Source organism: Chanos chanos, chromosome 1 (genome assembly GCF_902362185.1).
Source record: "Chanos chanos chromosome 1, fChaCha1.1, whole genome shotgun sequence".
NCBI lineage: Eukaryota > Metazoa > Chordata > Actinopteri > Gonorynchiformes > Chanidae > Chanos > Chanos chanos.
The window spans coordinates 1,180,130-1,200,870 of record NC_044495.1 but is presented as its reverse complement, the minus strand read 5'-3'; the positions used below and the strand labels follow the sequence as shown (position 1 = coordinate 1,200,870).

Here is a 20,741-nt window from a genome sequence, read left to right as displayed (position 1 = left end):
CTAAAGTAGACTGGCTGAGGTTTGTAAATCAGCATGGAGATGTAGTTGATAGTCTTGATGTTTCACTAAAACAGTATTCTAGTCATCATGTATCTTGTCCATTTCAGTGCTTTGTAATCCGGTCAGTATATTAAATTCCTGTCAGAATTTTACAATAATATATATAAGAAAAGATGTGAGTGTCAGCAAAAACCCTCCACAACCAAATAAATTTATTTTGCTGTCAGACCTTCACTTTTTACTCCTCATTTTCAGAAAACTTGGATTTCCTCTTCTCATTGACCTCCTTTGTCCCATTTGTGCACCTCAGCAGAACAGTCTTGGCCTCAACTTGGGCTTTTTTTTAGAGATCTCAGTCAGACTCGCTTAGAGCTGTAATCTTCTATTGGAAAAAGTGATGCATTAACATCAAGGCTCTCCAAATTGCATGTGCTCTCCAAAAGCCACCCCCACCCCCAATCTCCCAGTCTGTTCCCACAGTGCTCCCACCCTCACTTCTAAAGTGGATCACTGGGGAGTTCTAAAGGACCAGCATTCCTGATGGGTTCTCCAAACACTTCCAGCAACCCCCTCTGCTGCTTTGGGTCCGAGTCTCATTAGCTTATGGCTAACATGCACTGCAGACTACTGGGTTTAATGGCCTGTGTCAAGCCGTGACCGTGCTAATTGCACAAGACAATGATCTCATACGTCGTTCTGCTTTTGTCCTGTTCCCCGTGATTTTGGTCCACGTCCCAGGCATTTTTCCTCTCATTTACCTTTATTACATCTTGATTAAATCTCCTTTTTGTTCAACTTTAACCCAACTCTGGCTGCCTTCAGACATAGCTCAGCTCAGGAAGGGCACTTATGAGTTCAAAGGAAATTGATTTGACAGTATTGCCATGGCTACTCAGAGAGACAAACTGGTGTTTTGTACTGTTGTCTCCTTAAAGGTGGCACTTTTAACCCCACTGATGGATATACAGTCGGCCCTCCACATTCGCAGGGGTAAGGGGCGCAGGAGAAACCGCGAATATCTCTAGGCCCCCCCTCCAAACCTTAACTCGTAACACTATAGCCAACGTTTATGGTAGTAAATGATAAAATAGAGTAATAATACGCGTATTTTATTCAATTATGACTCACTAAACTTTTTTTAGTTTTCTTTATGTTGCACACTTGAATAAGGCGATGTCCAAAACAAGTGTGTTGATATGTTTTCCTCGTTTATTCTGTAACAGCATTAAAATACACATCACTCTGACATTTTAGCTCGCTCTGAACTCTCTTCTCTTATTAAGTTTTATTTCTTCTACACAAACTCTCTACTCTACTGACAAGAACCTCGCTACATCACTCACTAACTCCTCTTCTCTTAAAGGTATAGAGGCAAATTATGTCTCAGTGCAACAGCATGAATAATAATGCAAAAAATATCTACAACCTCCTGGAGGGGACACAAAAAGTACAATTAGGGGGGTGTACGACATGTACATTTTCTAGTCTATGTGCGTTGTCTGAGATTTTCCACAGTAGGCCGCAGAACTCCAAAAGAAATCCTGTTTAATTTGTGATAGCAAACTCGCGAATAATCGAATCCACGAAATTCAAACCCGCGCATGTAGAAGGCGGACTGTACAATAAGATTCTTTGTCCCGACTCCCACTGAACAGATCTCATTAGATCTCATTCTCTCATAGTTGTCCTCCTGATGTCAGAGGACCCACACAGCAAGATGGCAGCCCCTGGCCTGCCACAGTCTAGGCTCTCATTGGCTCCTCATTATTGTGTCTGTGTTGTGTGTCAGAACATCGCTTTGCACTGTCATGTGTCTCACTTATGTTAGAGAAAAGTCTGTCCACATAGGCAAAACGGCTCATACAGGAACTACAAAAGGACAACTTACCCACCTGGGAGCAGCAGTGTTCCCGCTGGAAGAAGGACATCAAACCTGGCAAAAGTTGTAATTTATCAGGACTTCTGTCTTGGCACAGAAAATGGCCTCAGAGGCCTCCATTGTCAGCATTGTGGCTAGTGAACATCTGCTCACACAAGAAACAGACAGATGAGTTGCAGCTTATGATTCAAACAGAGCGAAACTGCACATTGACGTGCCTGATGGAGACATGGCTGGACAGTACTGTCCCAGCCTCTGCTGTCTGCCCTCCTGGATTCTCCAACTACCCTGTGCACAGGCCTGCGGAACCCAGTCCGAAGAGCAGTTGTGGACGCATCTGGTACAGTAATTCCACTGTCCTTAATTTGTTCCGATCACCTGATCGGGAATATGTCTTCAAGTATAGACTGCACTATGTCACGAGGGAGTTCACATCTGTAATTCTGATAGGAGTCTATGTCCCATCTTCCCATGACACTTACCAAACAACTGTCAGACCGGCTTTTCACTGGAATTTCCCAAGTACAAACAACAAATTGACTGTCCCACTTGTGTGAATCATATTCTGAACCAATGGTGCAACACAGTATCACCCAATGATGCACCTGGTTCTGTGCTACAGACAGAACTGAAGCTGTCAAACTCAAACTTAAAAGCATTAAAAGCAGATCGGAGGAGTTGACTGAGAACCTGAGAGGGTGCTTTGAACGCATGGACTGGACCATCTTCAAAGTTGCCTGTGACACGCTGGATGAATACACAAACACAGTCACATCATACATCTGGTTCTGTGAAGAAATATGCAAATACCAGTATGCAGTGTGATGTCATGCAATGACAACAAGCCAGGGTTCACAGTGGAATTGCAGGAGTTGTGTGAGGACAGAAGTAACGCAGTCAAAAGGGGTGATGTAGGGTAACAAAAATGCCAAATACAGACTAAGAGCTGCCGTGAAAAAGGCAAAGGCAAGCGATACTCAGTAATATCACAAAAATGAGTGTCTGTGTAGTCTGTACAGAACCGTATAAAACCTGCTGTATCCATTTCTTAAAATTGCTCTTTGAAATTGTGTCTCCCCCACTTCACTCCACGCCACGACCGTTTTGTTTAAACATTTAAATTATTCTCACTAAATGTTCCCTCTGTTTTGTAGATTTTAACATTGCTAAGAGCAGCAGTTTGGCAGTGTACACACAGCAGGCTTTGATGTTCTGTTCTAATCTTTCACCCACGACGGCAGTTATATGACCTGACTGTTTGTGGTTGCTTTTTTAATTGACTCACGTCAGATACCTGCTTTTATATTCACCATGTCTTCAAAATGAGCTGCATACACAATAATCAGCTTTGTCAATGAGGAGCATTGTTCTGATGCAAGCAAGACCAAGATTGTTTTTTCAGGTACCTGGCCCCTGAAGTCTCCTCAGTGCTCAACCATGCATTGCCTACATTTAAAGGATAAGACAAAAGAAGAAGGAGAATTGTTGGTGCTGTGGTAGGCAAACCACTCATAGCTGTTCTCCCTTATGGCCTGTGCTATGTCTTACTGCATTCTCTTTGGACTCACTAGCACTGACATGTCTCTGACCTGTCAGGTTCACACTGTTCACACTGCTCACCAGTACCCTCACTTTTCTCAAGAATGGCAGCCTTGATCTAACTGCCAACAGTGCCTAAAGAGCCCAGTAGGCTCACATTGTGAATGACCTAGGAAACAATGAAGAAGTCTGATCTGTGTGTTTAGCTGCAGGTCACACTCACCGATATTTGATTTGTATTGGATTCTGTGCTGTGTACGAATGTGGCCCAAAACTAATCTGACCGCATGCACTTCTGTGTGATGTTTTTTTTCTCTTTATATGGTCATTAAAATGTCCAGTCATTGTCAGATAAAATGAACAAAAGGAATTAGTTCACTGTTTTAAATGGCGTCGTTAGGATGGGTTGGATTTTGTAACACATGCAAATGTTGACAGAAGGAGAGCGGAAAAGATGACACAGCCCTGCACACATCCAGTACGTCTCAGATCTGAGGGAAAACTCAGATTGGGTCGGTTTTAGCTGCAGTGCGAGCTTAGCACTGTAGAGACAGGATAAACTAAGCTCCCCTTTGGTTTATTGTCACTGAACTTGTACTTTAAGTCTTGGCTGAAGTCTTATTTCATGCCAGTGGGGTATGGGTGTGCTCAAAAACGTGTTTTTACACTGGTTTTCAGAAATACAAACGTACACTGTATTTAGCATTAACCCATCAGTCAATACGTATGTGAGAGACTACTGTTAACTTTCATTTTCAGTCTGTACAGATGTGAGAGATTAGTGTTCATTCTCACAAACATACAGGCTGGTAAATCCTGCTGAAACTAGGGTGGAAAAGACAGAATTCATGTTGATGTCTCTCTCAGTGTTTTCTCAGCACATGAATGAACATACAGCCCTCTTGGTACATGTATTAGCAGTGTGTGTGCATGTGTGATGGTTTTTAACCAGTCAGCAAGGAACACCTCAAAGATTTATTCTACCGGAAGCCCAACCTGTGAATATTTTCTTCTCTCGCACACACAGATACAGTGAGCCAAAGGGTGTGGCATTGGTGTAAGGAAACATTTATGGAGTGTTTAATTAGAGATGGAATTATGATGAAAACATCAACATGCCCTTAACTCTGCTAAGATCGCCACGTAACCACGCCATTCAGAGGCTGCAGTGTATTAGCCTTTCTTACACTCACACACACATCCACACAGCTACTATACAAAGCACCTAAAGGAATAATCTGCTCAATGGTCTCAGCCATTTCTGCAGAGAAAAGACAGACAATATTTATTTATGGATTGAGTTTGGAAGGAAATCTATCTTTATACTCATCCCAGGGTCACATGCATACCGCGCTTTAGTTTAGTCTGTTGGACAATGTTTGCAGCCATCTTCCAAAACAACTGTCAAATGCTTCACTAAATTTAATGTCAAAATACATCTCCAGCATTAAAAAACTTCCTCTTGGCGAGATTTTGTGAATAATTTAAATTCACATACATCAAGCGTTCTGTCAGCTGGTTCTTTAGATTCTCGTGGATTGCTGTCTAATCCTGTTTATATTTTATCATGCGTTCCGATGTATGACAGTTCCCAAGTGCACTACCTCAGGCCTCACAGGAAAGTTTAAAGTACCATATTTTAAGGCTTGTCTCCAGACATTCATTTAAACGATACATTGAACATGAAAACTTTGAGTGATACAGAGTTTGAGTATGAGTCCACCCTGTTTGGGCTGCATTTGGAGTCTGTGTCCTGAACTGAGGTCAGTGTGGACTGAGATGATGTCTCATCCCTTTATGTCATGAGTAGAGAGTTCAGCCAGTAGAGCATGTGGCAGAACTGTGCCTGAACCCTGTGTCATGGAGCAGCAAAACCGCCCCACACACTTTCCTACAGCCAGGGGCTGTCAGTTAGAGGATCGTATTCAACATCATATGAACCAGCATCCCTTTTAAATGTGCTCATATTCACAGTGTGTTGCAATTTCTCATGCTTTTATAAAACAGCTCACATATTTCAAAGACAACAGTGAGGACACATATGACTTTAAAAGCTATTTTTGATAAGCGAGTTGTGTGTAATTCATACCTGTGCCAAAACTGTTCTTTAGCACAGAGATCTGGAGTCTGAATGGTCTGCTATATTTCCACGTTGGGGAGCGATGAAAGATTCCCAGTTTGGTCAGAGTAGAGAATCACACGTTTGTAAAGGGCTCTGCTCTCTCCGGCCTTACTCCAGCAGCATTATCTCTAACCTCTGACCTCAGACTGCTGTTTTGTTTCTCAGTAACTAAGGCAAATTGGCCGACATTGTTTTGTGTGAAAGCAGAACTAATGGACGAACTCACTGTCCTCGGGGTGACAAAGGTGAAACACTTACACAGCCAAAGATCCTGTCAGACGTAATGATATGTAAATTCTAAATCTACATTCTTCATCTTTTAAACAAAACAGATGTAACTTTATGTGCGGAGTCCCATGTTGGAGTTTATGTTTGTGATAATGAATAACGACCAGTTATACGGCACTGGTTTTCCACTCAGCTTGTTTAGCTGTGTTCTATGACTGTTTGAATAAGTAAATGCAGGTGTCCGGGGAATTCATTTACTGAGTTTATTTGAATAATGTCATTCCTATTGGAGACCCCTGTTACAAACATCAGCATTAACTCTGTTTTTCTGTTTTCAGCATAATTTCAATATTTCTGTTTCTTCTTCTTGCCTTCTGAGTACAGGGCTCCTGTAGACTTTCCTCTCTTATAAGGATTCATGTCCACAGTTTTGTTTCTGTGAAATTGGAAACAAGTGTTTTTCACCTAGTTTTAAGACAGCAGAGTGTCTTCCTATGGGTTAGGGTTAGTGCAGAGGTCTGCCTGTACAGCCCTGTCATTCACAGCCTCCTCTCCTCCTCACATTCAGCTGACACACAGTTCTCTCAGACACCATGTCATCCTGAAGAGTTTACAATAGCTTAGATAAACACTGAGAAGGCTTTCAGAGAAACTCTGGAAGCCAGCCATGGCCTGCTGCATGTATTTTATTGTGTATTTAAACACACAATGCATATGAAACAGAGAGAAAAGGCCAGAAGCAATGCACTGTGTTCCTCTCCAGCATGTTTGTACGTGTGACATGTATGGTCTTGATTTAAATGGATTCTCCTGTGTGTTTGTTCTCAAAGGTGGGCTTCTGGTTGGTCAGGGAGATCCTGACAGCTCAAACACTGAAGATCCGCGCAGAAATCCTGGGCCACTTTGTCAAAATTGCAAAGGTGAGATGATTACCAAAACAGCTGTTCCGCTCTCATCCTCCTCTAACCAAATGGATTTGTTTAATGCAGAAAATGTATGTGCTTTCCTCCAGCTGACCTCTCTGAGTTTATATGGGAGTTCACTGTGGAATCGCATCTGATGCCAAAGTCAGTTCAGTCTACTGCCAAATTAGCTTTCACTGCTAACAGTGCCTTTGATTGTGTGCAGTACCTCACTTATTTCCAAGTTATGGAAATCTTTCTTTTGAGCGGGCGTCCTTTTTTTTCTAGGAAAACAGTGAAATAGTAAAGACTTGTCTGGACCAGAGAGCTACAGCAGATGTGTTTGGCAGCAGTGATAGTGCATGGTGCATTTTATAAAAAGTCTTATTTTATCCATATGGCCGAGTGACGTGTGATTAACAAGTGTTGTCTGACTGTACTAAAGCTTCAGTCAGCTAAGCACAACACACGCACACATGGTCATAGGTTCAGAAGTGGTGGTACTGTGTTGCTTATTTGAAATATCTATGCCTTTAGTCCAGTACTTGCCTACAAGACTGTGTTGTTTAACAAAGTGATATTTAACACTAATATCCAACCCTGTCCTTACCTGGCCTCATAGCGTATGTATGCAAACACTTGCTGAAACTTAAGCCACTGAGCTGAAAGAAAGCTTCTCTCATCTTCAGTGAAGTTTTACAGTGGGAATATGCTGTAATGTGGCTGGTGTTTTTGAGCTTCTCTGGATGTGATGGGTAAAATCTACCGTAGCAATGAAGTTATGTTTCCCCAGCTGTACTATTACAAAATGATGGCAAGTAACGGTTTGTTTTGGGTGATGAGATCTGAGGGTCAGCCCAAACCGAACGATCCACGCAGGCAAAAAATCCTATGCGTTCCCTCTGTAAATTTTCTCTCATGCTTTGTCAAAGATTAAAAACACGCTTATTTTTCCAAAAACATCAGCAGCTAAGCCCATTCAAAGAAGCTTCTGCTATAAAGTGAACAGAGGCTGATTTGTGGTTTTGGGAGTGTTAATTTTGATGATTTGATTGCTGTTTGGCAGAGTGAACCAAAGTTTAGTCTCGCATCGTCCTGCTTGCAGGGTTTTTAAGTAGCCACGTTAGTCAAACATCTGGAAAATTCAACAGTGATTTCTTATCCTGAAGAATGCAGAGCCATTCTAATTACAAACATCTCTCATTTTTATATTTCTGCACACAACGCATAGGCCTATATTTGTTAATTAAACGCTCCGATAACTGCATAGTTCTACTGCAAAGTTTTTTTATATTCACTCTTTAACTCCTTTTGTAAATTTGACCCGTGTACCACGATACCTTTTACCAAAATGAGGCTGTTATTTCCACACATGGCTATTGCCACTATTCTGTGATCTGTCTCAGAGATTTATCTGTCAGCCAACTGTTTAATTGTCAAAGCCGATTAAAGCTGTTTCCTGTGTGGACAAACTAACTGACAGAGGGACATGAACAGGCAGAATCCATGGCTGTATGAACTGTTATTGCAGCTTCATTTAAGCCCTTAAGACTCCATTCAGAGGAATAATCTACAGAGTAGGCTCCTCCGCTTTAGGAGTAGCTCAGAGTCTGTGGGAGTGACTCCAGGCTGTGAGGAGCAGAGAGATCGTCTCTGAGATCTCACTGTTGGGGTTATAAAGAGGAGATCTGGCGGAGCTATGACATCATCTCCCTGTGGGGTGTTATTAAGAGGAGCCCTGCTGGAGCTGTGACATCATCCGGCAGAGGACAGAACAGGCAGATTAGCAAAGGGCAAAAAGTTGTTTTGGAGGGAGGAAAACGAAATATAAAATGCTTAGTTTGACATAAAAAGTCCAGCAGTTTTATTTTGATTTTTTTTATTCAGCCTTGTTGGAAAATGTTATTGTTGGAAAATAGTTTTCAGACTGTCAGTTGTAGTTTTTGTGGATGTGGTGATTCTTACAAAGTAACTCCACCTGCCTCAGAATATTATACAGCTATTGACTAAAGTCCTTAATAACACAAACATTTTATTGTGTTTTCTTCACATGGATTTTGTCTGTTAAACGTTGATGTGGTCTGACACTGAATTGTTTTGTAAAATGTATCTTACAGAGGACTTTTCCTCTCTCTCTTTTTGTTTTTTACACACTGAATCTCACTTTTGTCTTTTTCTCATATTCCACCTCATGTCCCATTTTGCTAATGAGTAGATGACCTTCTCTCTGCAGAAACTTCTGGAGCTGAATAACCTGCACTCTCTGGTGTCTGTGGTCTCCGCTCTTCAGAGTGCGCCTATCTTCCGACTGAGCAAGACCTGGGCGGTAAGTACCTGCAGTCCTGTCAATCATCTGCATTACTCTCCAACCACCAGGACAAGTCACTGTCCAGGTCTAATTATCAACACCCTTATGGGTGCAGTCAAAGACTTAATCTAGCTGAGCTGGACCTGCACAGATGATCCACATCTACGTGTCATCTCGGGACAGTGGGAAGGCAGTCCTGACTGTGATGTGACTGCTGTATTATTGTGGGTTATGTAATGCGTCCTGATGGGACACTAAAGTGTCCGTGTGCTTGACCAGGGACTGGTTTTACAGAGATGAAAAAAAGAAGTTGAAAGTGTTGTCAGGGCCCAGGTTTGACCCATGTCCTATGGACTCTATCAGACATCCTCCTGAAGCACTTTGTGTGCTGGGGACATATGAAAATCATATGATGCACAGTATTGTTTTGAATGAAAGTTTGCATTGGCCACATGTCTCTGTGTGGGGCATTACTGAGGGTCAGGTCAGTGACAGGACAGACTCTCTGACCTCTGACAGACTCTCTGACCTCTGTGTGACAGCCTGTGTCTGCCAACAGTCAGATTAAAGAGCAGACTTCACGTAGGACAGGCGTATCTGTGCTCTCACTCATTTCTGTTCAAGTCAGACACAGACTGATTTACTGTTTCTCTTTAAACATGTGCGGTATGTAAAGGAATACACCTAAAAAAAAAAAAGCTTTAAAATGAAAGACATGGCCGAAGGAAAGTCTGTTGTAACTATATCTTGTCGCCCATAGGCCTGTTTCACGCTCATTCCTCCACTGTTCTTCTTAAACAAAGATGCTTTTTTTTTACCATGAAATCTTTATTACTTTACCATGGAAAACTGACATTTGTAACCATGCAAGTTTATCTGTGTGGAAAGAAAAGCACAGAAACCTGTCCAAACACAGCTCTTCAGTCAACCTGAACAGGCGTATATGTCGTATAAAGTACTAAAAAAAACCCTCACCATAATAGCCTTGTTCCACACACAAGCACACACACTCACACTCTCACACACACACACAGACTGCCCTGTTTGTCATTTTTTGGTGATCAACATAGATCCACCTCAGTTTTGTCTGGAATACATGAGAAGGAGAAAAATATAAATATGTAGATCAGTCCACCAGAAATCAAACAAGTCAACAAATGTTTTGATTTGAAAGTCTAAAAAGAGTTGTGTAGGGGAGCAGTTGTAAAGCTGCTGAAGTAGTTTATGGTTTTGGAGGTGCACTGAGAGCCAACCAGTAAGGCTGTTGAGCCTCAGCTATGCGTGTGGACCAGGTGTGCTTGTGTGTGCAGGCGTAAAGTTAACACTACGGTCCAGCCATGCTTGTGTGTGCAGGCATAAAGTTAACACTACAGTCCAGCCATGCTTGTGTGTGCAGGCATAAAGTTAACACTACGGTCCAGCCGTGCTTGTGTGTGCAGGCGTAAAGTTAACACTACGGTCCAGCCATGCTTGTGTGTGCAGGCGTAAAGTTAACACTACGGTCCAGCCATGCTTGTGTATGCAGGGGTAAAATTAGCACTACGGTCCAGCCATGCTTGTGTGTGCAGGCGTAAAGTTAACACTACGGTCCAGCCATGCTTGTGTGTGCAGGCATAAAGTTAACACTACGGTCCAGCCATGCTTGTGTGTGCAGGCATAAAGTTAACATTACGGTCCAGCCGTGCTTGTGTGTGCAGGCGTAAAGTTAACACTACGGTCCAGCCATGCTTGTGTGTGCAGGCATAAAGTTAACACTACGGTCCAGCCATGCTTGTGTGTGCAGGCGTAAAGTTAACACTACGGTCCAGCCATGCTTGTGTGTGCAGGGGTAAAATTAACACTACGGTCCGCTTACCAGTGATGCGTTCATCTTTTCTCATGTATGATTATGGTTTTGTTTTTGTTTGCATGAACTGTGTCTGACAGGTGGACAGATTGGTAGAGGGGTAGAGTTGGTGTGATGTTAAGTGAGTGGTTCGTGTTTCGGTGGGATGAAAGGCTGTCTAAACTGCTCTTCCCCCACGGAGCACCATGTTTGAATTCAAATCTATTAGCCTGGTTTCCTGAGCTCCTGTGCTGGCTTTGGAGGGTGTGAAGACACATTTGTGAATGATGGCTTTGATGTAGGTTAGCAGTCCTGTGTTCTGTGCTGTGTGGCAGTTTGCCTCCTGCATTCACAGCACAACAGCTGTGATTCTTCTTAGCGCACCATAACTCACTCACTGAACACTTTTTCAGGTGCAATCCCGGTACACTCATAAATGACACACAACCATACAGCTGCCATCACTGAAAGTATATTTGTGAAAGAGCCCAAAAGCACTTTCCACATCACCAGAAAATTGCCTTTCATTTTCTCTGGAGCTTTCATTTTGTTTGAGTTTAAAATACAGTGTTGGTTCAAAGGAGACAATGATTTGTGGATGGTTGCATCACTGGTGATGTTTTTTTGGGCCAGATGTGCTCATGTTTGGGCATTGAGGACCTGTCTTCTTTTGTCTTAAATTTCAGCTTTTAGTTTCTCTCCCTGTACCCGTTCTCTTCCCCTAAGGCTGCTGAGCCTCTGAGTAAGACGTTCAGCCCAAAATGACTGAGGAGACCAACAGCCCTGTCTGCCCCACGTCTCACCTCCTCACTTCAGCCCTGTCTGCCTCACGTCTCACCTCCTCACCAGCCCTGTCTGCCCCACGTCTCACCTCCTCACTTCAGCCCTGTCTGCCTCATATCTCACCTCCTCACCAGCCCTGTCTGCCTCATGTCTCACCTCCTCACCAGCCCTGTCTGCCCCACGTCTCACCTCCTCACCAGCCCTGTCTGCCTCACGTCTCACCTCCTCACCAGCCCTGTCTGCCTCACGTCTCACCTCCTCACTTCAGCCCTGTCTGCCCCACGTCTCACCTCCTCACCAGCCCTGTCTGCCTCACGTCTCACCTCCTCACTTCAGCCCTGTCTGCCCCACATCTCACCTCCTCACCAGCCCTGTCTGCCCCACATCTCACCTCCTCACTTCAGCACAATGGCCTTGACAGAGAGCAAGTATGCTAACTTGATATACAAGTTAAAAGTTAATAAAACACATCTGTTTATAGAACCCTAAAATCATTTTGATGATGTTAAAAAGACTTTTAACATCCATAGCACCCATCAAACTCCACCTCAGAGAACACTTCATCATCGTCATCTTCCTCAGTCACCTGGCTCGTGCCTGGCTGCATGCTGGTGACAGAGTTCCAGTAGCTGATGGTCCAAATGGTTCTGACTTCTGAGGCACTGAGTTCTATGGAGCTTGCAGTGTTAGGGCTATGTTCTGGCCAACTTTCCAATGGCCTTGAAAAGCCATCTGAGCAGCGTGGGCTGATCCATGGCGCCGGCAGCCTGGTGATTTTACATTGACGTGACCAGAGGGCCTTGAGAGTCACTCTGTGTTGTCCTGAGATAAAAGCAAAGAGGAAAAATAGGGAGGAAAAAGCACAGATGTTCTTTGTATCATGTAGGAGCCTGTGACAGTAAACTGTTGGTATGGTGAGGATAGTGATTGTGACAGTAAACTGTTGGTATGGTGAGGACAGTGATTGTGATGATAAACTGTTGGTATGGTGAGGACATTGATTTTGACAGTAAACTGTTGGTATGGTGAGGATAGTGATTGTGACAGTAAACTGTTGGTATGGTGAGGATAATGACTGTGGATATGTGGAAGGCTATGGAGAAGACATTTTACCAAAAGTCAGTACATTCCTTCATGCATCTACAACAAAATGGTGTGGGTGAGAAGCAGACCTGACTTTTTTAATAGTATAGTTTTGAAGTCAGTTAGGACAGTGCGCTTGAGTTCAGTGCTGACAGCTGCCCAACACTAATGGTGGCAGAATGAGCAGTAGCTGGGCTTTTCTCCCCCCTGTGACTGCCCCCTCACTCCACCTGACACTCCTGCCAAGAACCATTTGACTGGCTTGCCAGATCCCCAGAAGAATTCCCCCTTTAGTCATGATTCTTAGTCACTACCAACATGTAATAGAGTCAGAAAAGAGGAAGCAATGCTTTTCTGTATGACTAACTCTGTACGTGGACCCTTGACCCTCACTCTGTAGATGTTAATGGAAAGTGCAGCTCAGGGCTTTTCTTGTGTTCTCTGTCAGGGCTGACACAGTCAGACTGCAGTGTCTCTGCGTTCCACATGAAGGGTCAGCACTCTGCTTCGGTAGTGTCAGTAAGTATTGGTTGTCACCCAAAAGAGCTCAACACTTACAGGACTTACTGAGGTTTAATTCAGTAAAGAAAAGAGCAACGACAACAGTAATGATGAAACACACACAAAATAAACCAAAAGGTTCATTCCTGTCAGTTGTTGGGGGCGCAAAATATTAATCGAATTCATTTCAGTGAATTAATTAAAGTGTTTTATTAGAGAGTTGTAACCTTTGCTATTGTAATTGCTGTACTGTGTAAGTGCACTGTATTTGTGAGGAACACCAGTGCAGTGTTTATATGGTGTGTGTTTGTCATGTAGCAATGAGAGCCTGCTCTTTTAGACAGGGTGTGAGCAGTGTTTCAGCAGAGCTGGCCAGAATGGAGCACATTCACCTCTCCCATTACCTATCCCAATGTCCACATTCACCTCTCCCATTACCTATCCCAGTGTCCACATTCACCTCTCCCGTTACCTATCCCAGTGTCCACATTCACCTCTCCCGTTACCTATCCCAGTGTCCACATTCACCTCTCCCGTTACCTATCCCAGTGTCCACATTCACCTCTCCCGTTACCTATCCCAGTGTCCACATTCACCTCTCCCATTACCTATCCCAGTGTCCACAAGAGCTCCAACAGGAATTAATGGACTTTTGACAGAATAGTAGTTTAAAATACCAAAACATACACCTTAAAAAAAGACCACAGGATTCCTGATATACAGGCCATGGTGTAACAACATATAACTTCACATAATGAATAGGAAACCTGGATGTTTGCACAGAGGAATGAGTCATGTGGTTAGAAGAGCTGTCTTTAACTCTGTTTTTTCTTATGGTTAGCTAAAGACAAAGGTAAATAAAAAGATAGATAAATCCTCTTAATAACTGCCCAGTCCTAGCTGTTCCACACAGTGGTATGGCATGCAGTTTGCAGAGAGTGACAGGGCCCGGCTGGTATTCTGCATGGGCATATCACCACCTGTGACTGCTTGTTTCTTGCCCACCCTAAAAAAGACTGAGTGCATCAGTTCCTCATTATAGGCAAACTGATGATGTCCAGTAGACTTCCATTCATCAGGAGGTTAAAGGCTGTCATTTCATCTGAACATCCTGGTGTGGGCTTTTCTCAAGGCACGCTTTTGTTTCGTGGTTACATGTGTTTAAATCATTTGTTTAGTTTTTTTCATGGTTTCTGAAGCCCCTATAAACATGGTGCACTATGGGCCCTGTCTGGAGTTTCCTGTGGGTCACAACCACTTCCCCTCTGCAGCGTCTCTCAGCACTTTCACAGCACAGGGGTGTTCACTGGGGTCTCCATCAGTCTACCCCACACAGCTGTCTGCACCACAGTCTCCTTCTGTCTGAACACCACGCTCACTCACACACACTAACCCTAACCCTAACACACTCTCTCTCATACACACGCACACACTCACACAAAAACACACACAGCTGTCTGCACCACAGTCTCCTTCTGTCTGAAAACCACGCACACTCACACACACTAACCCTAACCCTAACACACTCTCTCTCATACACACTCACACACACACACTCACACAAAAACACACACAGCTGTCTGCACCACAGTCTCCTTCTGTCTGAAAACCACGCACACTCACACACACTCTCTCTCATACACACTCACTCACACACACTCTCTCTCATACACTCACCCACACACTCACTCACTCACACACACACCCTCTCTTGTACACACTCACATAAAAACACACACGCACACACACAGATGGACACACACAGATGGACACAAACTCAGGCATGCTCACTCTCCTTCTCTGTCTTTCACTCTCTCTCTCACTTACTCACACACACACACACTCACACACACACAGACATGCACTCACGCTCACTTATACACACAAGCATGCATGCACACACGCATTGACACACTCACACACTCTCTCACACTCACACATACACAAGCGTGCGCACACACACACACACACACACACACACTCATGAATCTAGTTCGTACATCTGTCTCTCTGTCTCACAGTTTCCATACATGCATGCACAATCTCTTTCTGTTTCTTTCACTCTCTTTCTCTCGCTCTCTCTCTCTCCCTCCCTGCTTTAACAGTTCACCTCACATGTCTGTCTCTACACACTTTCCATTTATGAAAACTGTAGAAACATCTACTGTAATGCCATCTCTCTTTCTTACATACACACTTAAATGCTCTCTCTGTCATCACTCTATCTCAGCCACAGTTTCCACATCTCTGAAGCACACATACACACTCACACGCACATGCACACACGTACATAACACATACATGTATTTGTATTTTGACGCCTGTTTCTACACTATTAACAGCACTGACGTGCTGACTGGGCAGATTCTCATTATGTTCCATTATATCTCCATTATGATCCAGTGTTTAGCGATGGAATTTCAGCGTTGTGGTTTTTCGCTTCATTTGAAAATTCAGCTGTAAAACTAGATTTACCGCCCTAATGGATATTTTGACTGATTTTATGTTTGGAACAGGTTCTGTCAGCGCAGAGTGATGTGTGATGCTTTCCATCATTGCTTTAAAAGGTTATGCTCTCTTCCAAACTGACCCCACACCCAACACCGTAATGCCATAAAATGAGTAAATGAATTTCCATAGGCTAGGATTAGACAGCAGAACCATCCGTACTGAACGGCTGTGATCTAGTCAAAATGAAAAAGGTCAGTGTGGTTGTGCAGTTCTGATCTTGATCTCTGTAGATTTGATCAGGTGTCAGCTTTCTTGGACAGGTAACACTGTATAATGTCTTTATTTTTAATCAAATCTTTAACATTATACAGTAATCCTTCATTCCTGGGAAATGAGTTTCTTAAACAGACATGTTTCATGCCTATTTATCAGCTGCACTTAATGTGTGTAACAGTTCAAAGCCAAACTGTGAGATGACATCACAGCAAGGACTGAACACTGCTGCTCTGGAGCGCGCTCTCTCTCTCTCTGTGTGTGTGTGTGTGTGTGTGTGTGTGTCTGTGTTTGTGCGTGTGTGCATGTGTTTGTGCGTGTGTGTGTGTGTGTGGGACAGAGAGAGTTAATACACATGTGTATCTGAGGGGGAATGGTGGAAGGTTTTCTGCTGTAGTCAGTGGAAACCAGAGAGAGATTGTAGGTTTTTTTTTTTGTTTTTTTTTTTAACTAGAATGGTTACTGCTATGGCTGTAATGTATGAGGTCTTGGCACCAGCCCACTGGGGCCTCTTAAACCAATGAGATCGTGGCTTCCATGAGGTCATGCCATGACCAATGAGTACGGTTGTCAAGGAGACCGGGGTGGGAAAGGAGGAGCAGGGGTGGGCCATGGCTTCTGAAGCAGATGCCCACTTAAGCATGTTTTGGATTTTGCACTGGAACAAGGCGGGTGGGCAGTGATACAATATAAACTTGTAAATTGTTGAGGGAAACGAGTGTGTATGAAAAGGGTTAGGCAGTGGTTGGGAGAATGATGCTCATCTGTAGGGTAGCTCTGTTTCTCCTGCAGTTTTCACTGAGCTGAGACGGCTCATCGCTTTCCCTGTCTCTGGGGTGCAGAGTGCAGAGAGACCTAGAATGAGGATTAGCTTTGTGGAGACAACATGTTTAAAACCTGTGGTTTGTGAGAGAACCCCACACCGACACGCGATGCAGTAACGTAATATCAGCTGTACTGTGTCTACACCAGCGCCTTACTGCTCACTGTCCCGCTGTCGGCCTCTCACCTCATCCTGCTTTTATGAGGACTTCTGGTGCAGTGGGTACCGCACAGCGTTACCATTCTATAAATTACTACAGTTTGTCACACGTAATGGCACACCGGTGGTCCAAAGTGTTACCAACATGTACTTTTATGAAGTCGGCGCAGCGTGAACTGCATTACTGTATGTCTTAAAAGTCATAAATCAACAGGAGTGTTTATCTCCTGCTGTGACTGGGCTTATTCTGTCAGAGTAAGTAAAACATTGCGTGTTTGGACTGTGGTATTTATGGATGAATCAGATCTGGACCTAACGGCTGGTCTTTCTCCCGTGTTCTCTCCCTCTTCCCAGTTTGTCTCATGAGCTGGCAACCTGTGAGGAGCCATAAGAAAATGCATGGACACGCTCTGTGGAGTCCTTAGTGTAATGCTCTGATTGTTTCACTCTCAGAGTAAATGAAAACTCTGGGAATTGATGGCAGGCCCAGGCAATGCATCCTCAGGGACAGGAATCATGTCTTAGAGGGAAAAAGGATGAGTTTCCCCAGGAGAACTGGGTCTGACGCCAACTCTGTATGCAGATGTAAGACTGATGGCCAACTCTGGAGGTGTCTGTTTCTGTCTCTTTCTACTGAGAGTTTCTGCTCTGAGGAGGTGTCTAAAACCTCACTGAATATATTTAGCTTATTTTGGGCCAGACCTACATTAAAATCCCATTTGTTTTCGTCGAATGGGACTTTAATGCAGTGTTTTGATATGGTCGCCAGCTGTGCTTATTCACTCACTAGCAGTGGAAATGGATTGAAAGTCTCTGTTTTGCTGAACTGGTTGAGTCCCACGCTACCGTGCTTGGACGGTTCTTCCAGGCCAGGTTTGTACTTACTCAGGCGGCGGAGCCAGACTATACCAGGTTTGTACTTACTCAGGCAGCGGAGCCAGACTAGACCAGGTTTGTACTTACTCAGGCGGCGGAGCCAGACTAGACCAGGTTTGTACTTACTCAGGCAGCAGAGCCAGACTAGACCAGGTTTGTACTTACTCAGGCGGCGGAGCCAGACTATACCAGGTTTGTACTTACTCAGGCAGCAGAGCCAGACTAGACCAGGTTTGTACTTACTCAGGCAGCGGAGCCAGACTAGACCAGGTTTGTACTTACTCAGGCAGCGGAGCCAGACTATACCAGGTTTGTACTTACTCAGGCAGCGGAGCCAGACTATACCAGGTTTGTACTTACTCAGGCAGCGGAGCCAGACTAGACCAGGTTTGTGCTTACTCAGGCGGCGGAGCCAGACTAGACCAGGTTTGTGCTTACTCAGGCGGCGGAGCCAGACTAGACCAGGTTTGTGCTTACTCAGGCAGCGGAGCCAGACTAGACCAGGTTTGTACTTACTCAGGCAGCAGAGCCAGACTGTAGCAGGTCTCTAGGGCACAGCCGCAGTCTTTGTCCTGTACCTGCCTGCATTGCAGGAGCACTGAACCCATCCTCAGAGGACAGGGCTGCTTTAACCAACTTTTCCATGCAGTCATTACAGAGGGAAACAGGCTGTCTCCTAGCACAGCGGTTGTGGATGTCTCTTTTTATAACGTTCATAGATCCCCCAGTTGGTTTATTTATTTACTGTTTTTTCTCTTTTCCTCTGGAGTTCTGACTCCCCAGTGAAGTCATTCTGCTGAACAGCATTCCCAGTGTCCAGACATGTCTCCTCTCTGATTCTCCAACAGAGAGCAGATTGGAAAAGTGAAAAAAGTGATTATGTAAGATAGTTTTGTGAATTCGTTGGCCTGTTTTTGTGGAGGAAAATGAAGTCTGCACTGAGTGAACCGTTGGGTTTTCTCCTCTCGATTGTAGAGCAGGTCTAGAAGCACGCTGAAGAACCGTTCCACGTTGCCAAATGTTCAAAAGAGTATGTCAGTGTCTGCTTTTAATAGGAGGGTAAAATTAATCATTTCATGACTGACTATTCGCTGATTTACTGGCAAACATGTAGTGTTCCAGCTGTGTGCCATGGCTGTAAAGAAACTCATATTCAGTGTTAATATTTGCGGAGGAGTAGAGTCAGCCAGTGCAGCTCTTTTCCCTCCTGCTGTGGGGATGTTTGTCATCCATGGTTTTATTCCGGTTGATCAGTGAAGTGTTGCTGTAACTTAAATCTAGTCCTGGAGGTCCAGAGTCTCATATGCTTTTATGTCAAACAAACATTGTGGTCTCTCATCTCTCTAATTGGCTGAAGATTCCTGTGACTGTAAATGCAAGGAGGGGGCAAAACCCCAGAGGATTCTGGGCCTCCAGCCGCAGTGTTGAGGATCTCATGTGTGTGTGGTGCATCAGAGTGTCATTAAAGCTGAGAAATGCTCTTTTTGTCTCTGTCTGACTCCTCTTGCAGCTGATCAGTAGGAAGGACAAGGCCACGTTTGAGAAACTCGACTACCTGACATCCAAGGAGGAGAATTATACCCGAATGAGAGAATACATCAGGTCCTTGAAGATGGTACCCTGTATTCCCTACCTGGGTGAGTTTGACCCTTGAGTCTGACAACTGCTACTGTAGTATAAGAGGCTGTAGGATAGCCCCACCCACCCATCTGTATACTGAACCCTCCCTGCCTGTGTATTTCAGCCTCATTCTAACCCCAATAAAAGGACATAGCTTTTGTTGAGATTGTGTGAATTGTTTTACAGGGAATAAATGCAATTCTTACTCATAGTTGATTTGACAATGGTTGGTTTCAGTTTACTCATGCTGTCCTGCCTTATTTAAATGTCAAACTCTTCTCATTATGACCCTCCCTGTATTCAAATAGGCTTTGCTCCACAGTTAAACTTGATAATTGCCCCTCTTGTTTTATTTCATTTTTATATCCCTTTTAACTTGTCTTCTCCTGTGAGGAACTGATAGTAGTCCATACAGAGTACAGCTTCTCTCCCTCTCTCACTCTCTCTCTCTCTCTATATATGTGTGTGTCTGGTCTCCTGATGGTCCATTAATCACTCTCTCATGACTATACTGCAAAACCCAAGTCAAAGATTTTTCCTCCAGTCACTGAAACAAAATGACAAGTAGAGGAAGAATTTCATAAAACGGTTGCCTTCTAATTGATTCATCTTTTCTGCAGATGTTGGTTCTGTCTCGCTTTTTTTCCACCCTCTGTCTTGTCACAAGTCAGAGAAGTGACATTGCTTCTGTCAGAGCTCTGCAGGTCTGAGACATGCTGGAGCTGCTCTGCTTGCTTTGTGTAACAGTGGAAGCACATGACACTGGCAACACCAAACACCCGCTCTGTAACACAGCACTCATAAGCTCTGGCACACAGAGCAATTACCCTGAGGTTGGCATTAGACGTTTTAGCAGTAATCACAGCTTTTCAAATGCATCTTAACAATGTAATGAAAAAGGCATGTTTTTTTGTGTGTGTGTGTTTTTTCCCCTTGGTAGACATAGACTGTGTGTGTGTGTATATCTGTGTCTGCGTGTGGGAGAGAGAGAGATCTTTGTTGTCATTTTAATAGTACCACAGCTGGAGCTAAATAAGTAACACAAGGCGTTTGTCATCTCCTTGCTTTTCAGTAAGCATCTGAAACATTGAAATGAATCTTAACAGATATGTGTGTGTGTGTGTGTGTGTGTGTGTGTGTGTGTGTGTGTGACGGGGATGTGGATTGGGGGATGGAAAATGTGGTGTGTATTAGGTCGTAGTCTTTTGATCAGACTTTGATTTCCTCCCCTACTGCTGGACTGATACACACACACACACACACACACTCACAAAGTCCTGGCCAAGCTTCGAACAGACCGGCCTCGTGAAATGTCCTCATATTTTGTATTGCTGAGTGTAGAAGCTTCTTTTGATGACTTAGTCATTAC

The 20,741-nt window shown here is 43.9% G+C and overlaps 1 protein-coding gene across 5 annotated transcripts in view; it reads left to right on the top strand.

The window, feature by feature from the left end:
• The window catches only part of LOC115812840 (ras-specific guanine nucleotide-releasing factor RalGPS1), a 99,835-nt gene that overhangs the window by 17,896 nt on the left and 61,198 nt on the right, over positions 1-20,741 (top strand). For all 5 annotated transcript variants that reach the window (XM_030775399.1, XM_030775362.1, XM_030775372.1 and 2 more), the window contains exons 5-7: positions 6,599-6,688; positions 8,904-8,996; positions 19,263-19,389. In XM_030775399.1, coding sequence (XP_030631259.1) covers positions 6,599-6,688; positions 8,904-8,996; positions 19,263-19,389 — 310 coding nt within the window. The remainder of the gene's footprint in view (positions 1-6,598; positions 6,689-8,903; positions 8,997-19,262; positions 19,390-20,741) is intronic.